Below are 9775 nucleotides of genomic sequence, written 5' to 3'. Positions count from 1 at the left end.
TCTGTTATAACACGCTTGCCTGCCAGCAAACGCCGAAGAATACATGTTGACGCCGCTTTCTAAAGCCTCTATTCCCCTGTGGCTCAGTGGTGGAGTTATAGGTTTTCCGCATGGAAGACCGGAGTTCGAATCCCGGTCTAGCGGCATATATATTTATGCCGCCAATGCTTTGCTCTGTCAGTCCCCTGAAGGCGACTGCAGAGATGCATTTTGCAGCCAGCGAGCGCGTAGTACCCGCTTGCCTGCAACCGAACACCGTTTCTACGGTTCCCGTGCGTCACTGGCGAAAGGAGAATGGAGTGTTTTCAGCCCCGCTGAAACTGGGCGATATCCACTCTTCTCACATTCTGGCATTTTTCAGGCGTCTGAAAATGTTAGTATTGTATGTTGTGCTTACGTATGCCTGCAAGCAAACGCCAGTATGGATAATACTCGCGCTGACTTTATGTCTATGTATCTTCACTGTGGTCCAGTGGTAGATTCTTAGGCTTTCGCGCGGGGGATCCGAGTTCGAATCCCGGGTCTGCCGGCAGAAAATATTTATGCCGCCGAATGCAAATCACTCTGTTTGTTCCCCGAGAGGCAACTGCAGACGTGTTTTTTGCAGCCCACGAGCACGTGGTACATGGCCGGACTTCTACCGAAGTCCCGGCCACGGCCGATGATGCTATATGTGTAGAGAAGATGCCCACTGCCTAGTGCCCATACCTACACACTAGCACAGCCCTTCACACAGGGCCCGCGCTCATATATTCAACTCGGGTCGATCACGCACACAACATAGTGAACGTGCCCACTGCCTAGTGCCCACAAACACTATGTTCTGCATGCCTTGTGGTTTCTGTAAAGACAAAACCTGTGTGCATTCACTCTGCTCAGGCAGACAGTGCACTCATTGCAGTAACTGTGCCCGCTCTCCCGCGCCCACACTTACTCACGGCCATTATATGTCCTATGGGACTCGCCCAGCCCTCCTTTGCTCGGTTAAACACCGCAGCGGGGTCGAGCGCAGGCATTCTGTCCGCTGTGATCAGCGCGCTTCCCCCTCGGTAGAACGCGCTTCATAAAAGAATTTAAATAAATAAAAATCCCGGCCGCGGCCGATGGTGCTTCAGGTGTAGAGCAGATGCCCACTGCCCAGTGCCCATGCCTGCACACAAGCACAGCCCTACACTCAGGGCTCGCGCACATAAAATCGACTCAGGTCGATTGCGCTTCCAACATAGTAAAAGTGCCCACTTCCTAGTGCCCACGAACACTATGTCTTACAGATCACAGGCTCTCTGTAAAAACGGGACCTGTGCGCGCTCGCTCTGCTCAGGCAGGCAGCGCGTCCAAAGCAGTGAATGTGCCCGTTTCCCGCCCACATTTACTCGCAGACAGCATGAGTCCCACGAGACTTTCTCAGCCCTCCCTCACTCAGTTAAGCACTGTAGTAGGGTCGAGGACGAGCGTTCTGCCCGCTGTAATAAGCGCGCTCCCCGCCTCGAATGTCACAGGCGTAACGCCTATGTTATTGCGCCCCGAAGCACCTCTGTTGCACGGCGAACAGAGCGCGCTTCGCATCCAACCCTTAGACAGCCATGCAGAGGCATGGGCAGCGCTTCCAGGGGTTTCGGACTGGGTGCTAGACATTATAAACAGAGGCTTCTCGCTACAGTTTTGTCGACGCCCTCCCCGCTTCACAGCGCGCGTCGAAACTACGGTGACTTTAGAAGTAGCACACCTACTTCGCGCCGAAATATCAAAACTGATGAGCAAAGGGGCGATAGAGCATGTATCCCAAGCTCAAAGCGAAGGGGGGCTATACAGCAGATACTTTCTGGTCCCCAAAAAGGACGGTGGTATCAGACCCATACTGGATCTAAGACGGCTGAACAGAGCATTAGTGAAACGCAGTTTCAAAATGCTCACGACCAGGAAAATCCTCGCGCATATTCGCCGAGGAGACTGGTTTATGTCGATAGATCTGAAGGACGTGTATTTTCAAATACAGATAGCGTCACATCACAGGCGATACTTGAGATTCGCCTTCGAGGGTCAGACATACCAGTATACAGTCCTGCCGTTCGGCTTGTCCCTGGCACCTCGTACATTTACGAAGTGCATGGACGAAGTGCATGGACGCTGAACTATTTGGACGACTGGCTGATCCTAGCTCAATCACGATCACAGCTCGTGGAGCACAGAACCATTTTACTCGATCACCTCGAGAATCTTGGTATCACGGTCAATTGGACAAAGAGTTCGCTTCATTTCTGGGTACCATTCTGGACTCACAGTCTATGACAGCGCGGCTGTCGCCACAGCGCGTGCTGCACATTCAGCGCGCGGCGAGATCCTTCCGCTGCGGCGCGACTACCCCGCTCAGGAAGTTTCAAAGGATGCTGGGTCTCATGGCCTCAGCATCGCCAGTTCTTCAGCTGGGCTTGCTCCGCATGCGCCCTCTGCAGTTCTGGTTGAGAGCGCGAGTACCGCGCGGAGCGTGGGTGTCCGGCCGGTTACGTCTCAAGGTCAATCAGAGCTGTGTGGCAGCCCTGATACCTTGGATGGCGGACGACTGGTACCGATCAGGTGTAAGCCTGGGGACTTCCTCGGGAGTGAGGATGGTGTCGACAGACGCATCCACCTCGGGATGGGGAGCGCTGCTCGAGGGCAGACCGTTCTTCGGCCTGTGGTCAGAACGAGAAAAGCTCCAACATATCAACTGCCTGGAAATGCTGGCAGTGCACAACGCGCTGACACGTTTTTGTCCCCAAATCAAGGACCAACACGTCGTAGTCCGTTCGGACAACACGGCTGTGGTGTCCTACATAAATCGCCAGGGCGGTCTCAGATCCAGATCCCTGTACAGGCTGGCGAAACGCCTCCTAACATGGGCTCAGCACAATTTGCGCTCGCTGAGAGCAGTGCATGTGCCTGGGCTCCAGAATTTGGGCCCAGACAGACTGTCCAGGAACAACATTCCCCTGGGCGAATGGTCTCTACACCCACAAACAGTCCTGCTGTTGTGGGAGAGATTCGGCAGAGCGGAGGTGGACCTATTCGCGTCCCGCGAAAACGCTCATTGCCCCGTGTTCTTTTCCAAGAACGACAGCGCGCTGTCCCGGATGTGGCCGCGCTGCCCGCTATACGCTTTTCCCCCCGTCTCCCTCCTGCCTCAGGTGTTAGAGCGGGTCAGGGAAACAAAATGCTCAGTACTGCTTGTAGCACCGTTCTGGAAGAACCAAGCATGGTTTCCAGTCCTGATGCAGTTAGCAGACATCGCTCCATGGCCAGTGCCATTGAGGAAAGATCTCCTCTCGCAGGCCGGGGGCTCGATTTGGCACCCACACCCGGAGTTGTGGTCCCTTCATGTGTGGGCGCTCAACGGATATCCGTTGATCTCGAAGAGGGAGTGATGAATACCATCACTCAGGCTAGAGCACCGTCGACTAGGCGGTTTTATGCCTCGAAGTGGTCGGTTTTCTCCGGCTGGTGTACAGCTCGGGGCCTATCACCCCTCGATTGTGAGGTGACGGAGGTTCTCTCCTTCCTACAGGAGCTGTTGGATAAGGGCAGATCCCCTTCCACGCTCAAAGTTTATGTGGCGGCTATTGCAGCGTTCTCTGGAACAACGCTCGGTCAGTCACTAGGAAGGAACGATTTAGTCATCCGCTTCCTCAGGGGAGCTAGGAGGCTGAATCCTCCCAGACCTCCTTCAGTCCCTATGTGGGACCTTTCTACGGTTTTGGCGGCCATGAAAGGTGCCCCTTTCGAGCCGATCCAATCTATTAGCCTCAAACATTTGTCTTTTAAAACAGTGTTTTTGATGGCTCTCGCTTCGGTGAAGCGCATAGGCGACCTGCACGCGCTCTCCGTGAGCCCAGCGTGCTTAGAGTTTGGACCTAATGACTCTAAAGTCATACTCAAACCTAGGCATGGTTATGTGCCAAAATCCCTCAACACGCCGTTTCGGGCTCAGGTTATCTCCCTGTCTGCCTTGCCGGGATCAAGTGAGGAAGGGGACTCAAGTTTTCTTTGCCCCATTAGGGCTTTAAGAGCTTACGTGTCCCGCTCTGCTGTCTTCAGACAGACTGAGCAGCTCTTTGTCTCGTTCAGTGGACGTTCCAAGGGAATGGCTGTTTCGAATCCAAATGGATAGTTGACGCCATAGCGCGGGCTTACACTGTCAAGGGCCTCCAGTGCCCGTTGGGCGTTAGAGCGCACTCCACGAGAGGCGTCGCCTCTTCGTGGGCTTGGTCTAGCGGGATTTCCTTACAGGACATATGTATGGCGGCAGGCTGGGCCTCGCCGTCTACGTTTATTAGGTTTTACAACCTAGAGGTTCCCGCCTTGCAGGCTAAGCTACTATCGGTGTAGTCGAATCAGCTGTCTAACTAGAACACTGAAATTGCATGCGCAGCGCGCTACCGACTGTTTTATGGGCAGAATTGTGTAAGACCCACATTTCCCACATTAGTTCAGGTTCCCCACCCTGTCTATGTGATGTCATATTCGCGTCTGCGGACGCGGCCATATAAGGACGGAGGGATTCCCCTTTTGTCTCTAGACTCTCTCTGTGAGGTCATGTTTTGCGTCTGCGGACGCTACAATATAGGGAATTAAGGTCCCCCCCCCCTTATTCCCAGACTCTCTGTGAGTCTATCTGGTGATTATGCACTGTATACCTGGGTTAGCTTCCAGTGATCGGTGTTTTATCCCAGCACGCACGGCGTTTTACAAGGGGTTCCCGTAGCGTTTTTACAAAAACGCAGTATGAGAGGACTCTCGTAAGAGAACGTACTCGGTTACTAACGTAACCTCGGTTCTCTCTAGAAGAGGGAACGAGTACTGCGTTCTCTGCCGTGCGTACGGTTCACTCTGGTTCGCTTCGGCGATGAAAATCAAGTGAATCAGCCTTTTCGAGCTCCTTTTATAGAGGTTAGCCACACCCGTCTCGGCGGGAAGTGGCAAGGAGGGCGCGTCACTTCAGGCCTCGCTCGATAGGCTTATGCAGTTGCCGCAGAACAGCCAATGAGCGAGCAAGCTGTCTCGCCATAGCTGTGTACTGCTGCAACGCGCTTTACATATATGGAAAATTAAGGATAATTTTTTGCTTCAGTATTTCGTGAAAAGAGACTTTTCCCGTAGCGTTTTTACAAAAACGCAGTACTCGTTCCCTCTTCTAGAGAGAACCGAGGTTACGTTAGTAACCGAGTACGTTACAACATGCCCCCGCCTGCACAACTGGGATTTAAACCCTGCTAGTGTCTTCTGTTAGTTAGCGAAGCATTAAATAACTATCTCAACTGTTAAATTACATCTTGGAGATTAATATAATATCAGATTTGTCTTATTTTAAATAAACACAAAAAATAGAGATGAAAAATTAACTTAAGTAAGAAATTTACTTTTGCTATGGTTTAATAAATGCCTATGGATATCTTCCAAAAATTAAATAATTTTGGCGGAATTTTTTTTCTATATAGTGTTGATATGGCAACTAGTAAATACACAAAGTTTCGTCATCCAAGCATGTGCGGAAGTATTTAAAAAAAGCGTGTTACAACTAACCCCGCGTTAGGTTGTGCACCGCGCTCCCCTATCTCAGAAAGTGCACTATCGTGTTGCGCTGGACTTGCCGTATCAGCTCCGCTTATAAAGCCGCGATCTAATCCTGTTTACATGAAATAAGCCTGCTCCCGAGCAGGTTTAAGCTTGCGGGCCTGTTGCTATGACAGCAAGTCCAGGATGAGCGTTGAAGAACCAAACAATCCAAGATCATGCCAAATCGCCAACAATCAAATCCAGCTAACTGAGTTAGCGACGTACGCAGAACGGGCCCCTGATGAAGGACCTGCGCCTGGACACGCCAACAACGCAACCCTTAAGTGTCAACTAGTCTCTCCCCTGTGAAGGCCTCCTTCCCTTCACCTCTGTACAGATAAAACGTTATAAAAATTATTCCAGTTCGCATGGACACGCAGAAGCGGATAAAAATTCTGTATTATGCAGACCAGACAAGTAACTTGGTGAGGTAAATTTGTAAAGAAAGACTACGCGCCTGTGCACATATTAAAACGTGCATAGACCAAACACATAATATGCATGTGCACCCCGTCACCGTTTTCACAGATTCATGTTTTTGAAGTTTACACGGAGATAGCGTTTTTAAAAAGAAATTCAAAACTTGCACCTTGTTCCTTATCAAAACTAGCCTATATAAAAAAATAACATATAGGCCTAGGTTACCACAATTTGACACTCTCGGTTCTCTGAAGTCTGTCACAAGATAGAAAAGATTTCACGAAGCCCATTTCAAGCCTTTACTCAACTTTTTACCAAATATGTAGTTACTGCACTTTGGCTTTAGATGGCAGTATAGCGCTGGATATGGATAATCAAAACTACACTACCCACAATTCAGTTCTTCAAGGGCGCTTCCTGGACAGCTTGCAAGCGCGCGCTCAGCAGCACAGGTTTCTCAGACCGATCGCGCGCATCGAATTGAGCCTGTGTTTTTTTTTAACTCAGTGTACCCTACATTTATCTTGCAACATCACGTAAGTATTTTGATACTTGCAGCTTCGTATAATTTTCGGGCACGACTATAATATCAGCCGACATGTTGCAATAACATATTCTTTCATTGAAAGGAAACTATTGGCAAATGGCCATTTTGCTGCGCGTTCATATGTTCGGCCTTGTTTGTTCTTATAATAGTTGTAAACGACTTATAATAGACGCCCTTGAATCAGGTTCTCTTCCACTAATTTAATACCTGCAAAACACAACATGCGAAAATGCAAGCATTGCTTCTTCGGAAAATAAATGTATTTTTTATAGACTTAGAAAACATCATTGCAAAGCACGAGGATGCGCATAACCATGATGAAATTGTTATTTGCCTGCACCTAAATTATGAATATTTTTATTCCAAAATTATTTACAAGCAATATAGTCCTGAATGTATTAGTGCAATATATGCTTTTCACAATTGTGGTTTGGTTTTTCATTTAAATTGTGTTGTCCTTTTCAGAATGCCTAAGTCAAAGGAAGTGTTGTCTTCTTCCTCAGACAGTGACTCTGACAGTGACGTTGACACAAAGGTATGGACACGAATATTTCCACATTACACCTTTAACTAACTGAAATAAATGTATATTTCATCCAAAAGTATTTGCATCTGCAAAATTTGGTATTTCTTGAGAATAACCACCAGTTTCATGTTGTCAGAACACTAGAAGCATGACCGAACACAGGGTTTTAGAATTATCGAGGCCGGAAACAGCTTGTTGGGCCCCAGGGATCATTTTGATTCCCTTGATCTATTCTGCATATGTGCATTTTAATTCTGGATAGCAAAGATTGGATAACAATAGCTTTAATACCATGTCAAGTCTTTTGTTTTTCTCAGTTGAAAAATAATGAAAAATAGCGTTTGTTTGACAGGATGAGTATTTTTTTAGTCCTGAGACTTCCACAGAAGATATCTAAAAAAGATATCTTCTATTATTTTAGAATTTAAGAATTCAGTGAATTACTGAGACTATCTGGAAAGTTTAACTGAGTTCATTAAATTAATTCACACATTCATTCTCAATTATATGCCTAATATGCTGAAAACGGATTCGGTTGAGCTGTTGTTCTGGATCATTTCTATAACGCATTTGTCAAATATGAAATGTTTAGCTATACTACTTGCATCTTAATTTTTGACTGTTAAAACCTGAAGCGCCATTCTGAAATTCACGCTCGGCCATGATTAGAAGTACCGTCTTCATGTGAAATCCTAAGTTCCTGTTAATGGCTTTCAATACAATGTAAAATTCTGTATTTCAGCCAAAGAGAAAGAAGCAGGCAACTCCAGAGAAGCCATCAAAGAAACAAAAAAGTGGAGAAACTTCAAAAGTGTCGTCTGCCTCTAAAAGCAGCAGCAGTGAAAAAGATAACATGTTCCAGGTGAATGATCTAACAGAGATTTAATGACATAAATGTTTAGCTTTACTTGATACAGCATTACCACACTGCATATATTGTATGTTATATTGATTTTTTGTTTTTGTTGTGTTTTTAAGATAGGAAAGATGAGGTATGTGAGTGTTCGGGATTTCAAGGGGAAAGTGCTGATTGATATCCGGGAATACTGGATGGACCAGGAAGGTGAAATGAAACCAGGCAGGAAAGGTAGGTGTCTATTCTTCATGGATTCACATGTGACAGTAGAAATCCCAGTTGGTAGAAGACAGGGCTGCTTGACTGGGGTTTGGATTTTAAACTCACCATGAAATCCAAATGAATCGCAATTCTTATTTTATTTTTTTACAGAATTTATCCGTGCACAATTTTTTTTTTTTTTTATGTGCTCAAAAAACAAACTATATGTATTCAGATGCATTTTGTGTATAAGCGATCCGAGTTGTTTATTTCCCAGAGTTCTGTTTGATGTGTTTATTACAGGTATTTCCCTGAACCCAGAGCAGTGGAACCAACTGAAAGAGCAGATAAGTGAGATTGACGACGCCGTGAAGAATATATAAAACCTGCCTGCAGTTCACTGTCAACACGGATGCTTTTTTAAACCGATTCTCACTCTACAATTCTGCTTCTGCTGCCCTCCAAAGCCCGAACACAGTATCCACACCTTCTCTGAATCCGTCAAGGGACAGGTCATAGTCTAGAGACCTGATTTTAATCATGAATTTGAAGTAACACTTAATGTGTAATTACTATGTTTTTGCCCTTTGTAGAGTGTCATGTTTCACAAGGCAAATGTGGGGACCAGGACACTTTGTATGTATATTTTAGATTAGGTGATTTTGAAGTAGTTATTCATTGTATTTTTCTTTTTTTTCTTTTTTTTTGAGTATCGTGGTTGGGGTTTTCAAAGGGTTTTGCTAGAGAGATAGGGTGTGAATTTGTGCCCTTCATTTTCAATAAAGATGAGGAAAATTCACACACCAAGGATTTTGTTTTATTTCTCACAAAACTATAAAGGTACAGGAAAAACTGATAAAGTGAAAATTGAAAATGATACACTAACATTTAAAAGAAATCAATACGGCTATTCTGCAAGAATGGATTAAATAGAACTAAGGTAAAAACAATGTTTTCTATTTAAAATAAATTGTTTTTTTGAACTTCCTATTCAAAGAATATTGAAAAAAATGTTTTCAACACTGACAATATTTTTTTTTCTTTAGCATCTAATCATATTAGAATGATTTCTGAAGGATCATGCGACACTGAAGACTGGAGTAATGATGCTGAAAATTCAGCTTTGATCACAGGAATAAATTACATTTTAAAATATATTACAATAGAAAACAGTTATTTTAAATTGTAATTAGATGGCAGTTTTGTATTTTTGATCAAATAAATGCAGTCTTTGTTATCATTTGGTGGGATTTCTTTCAAAAACATAAAAAAATCTTACTGGCATTAAACTTTTGACCTGTAGTGAGTTGAATTATGGGCGTTGTTAAAATGTTATAATGGATTGGCTGTTATAAATAAAAAGAGTAAACTGTGTTTTAAAATAAATGCAATAAACAACTTTGGCTTGTTAGCTTAGTATGACATATTTAGACATTAAAATATTTTTTTATTAGATAATTTTTTTGTTGTTGAATTTAGTTACACCAATAAAAACAATTTCTAAGGGTTAGGAGACACATTTTTAAAACGCACGATTGCAACTTGCTTAAAGGGATAGTTCACTCAAAAATGGGGTGAAAAAAAATGTTCAAACCAAACAATTTCTCAACCTCTTGTTCTAAACCTGTATGAGTTT

The 9775-nt window shown here is 45.1% G+C and overlaps 1 protein-coding gene across 1 annotated transcript; it reads left to right on the top strand.

The window, feature by feature from the left end:
* Nucleotides 1-6414: 6414 nt before the first annotated feature.
* Nucleotides 6415-8938, top strand: sub1a (SUB1 regulator of transcription a). The gene is made up of 5 exons (XM_084105229.1): nt 6415-6545; nt 7022-7091; nt 7825-7944; nt 8061-8169; nt 8443-8938. Exons 2-5 carry the CDS (start codon nt 7023-7025, stop codon nt 8520-8522), a joined length of 378 nt encoding a protein of 125 aa, XP_083961355.1. The 5' UTR covers nt 6415-6545; nt 7022; the 3' UTR covers nt 8523-8938.
* Nucleotides 8939-9775: the final 837 nt, after the last annotated feature.

The sequence above is a fragment of the Abramis brama genome (genome assembly GCF_963993115.1).
Source record: "Abramis brama genome assembly, chromosome: 25".
NCBI classification, from domain to species: domain Eukaryota; kingdom Metazoa; phylum Chordata; class Actinopteri; order Cypriniformes; family Leuciscidae; genus Abramis; species Abramis brama.
This window is presented reverse-complemented; position numbering and strand designations above follow the sequence as displayed.

What these genes read in the sequence shown, in the direction of transcription:
- sub1a (XM_084105229.1), top strand. Translation starts at nt 7,023, where the DNA reads ATGCCTAAGTCAAAGGAAGTGTTGTCTTCTTCCTCAGACAGTGACTCT. An exon ending in ACAGTGACGTTGACACAAAG is followed by an intron (nt 7,092 to 7,824) that starts GTATGGACACGA and finishes TCTGTATTTCAG; the next exon opens with CCAAAGAGAAAGAAGCAGGC. An exon ending in AATGAAACCAGGCAGGAAAG is followed by an intron (nt 8,170 to 8,442) that starts GTAGGTGTCTAT and finishes TGTTTATTACAG; the next exon opens with GTATTTCCCTGAACCCAGAG.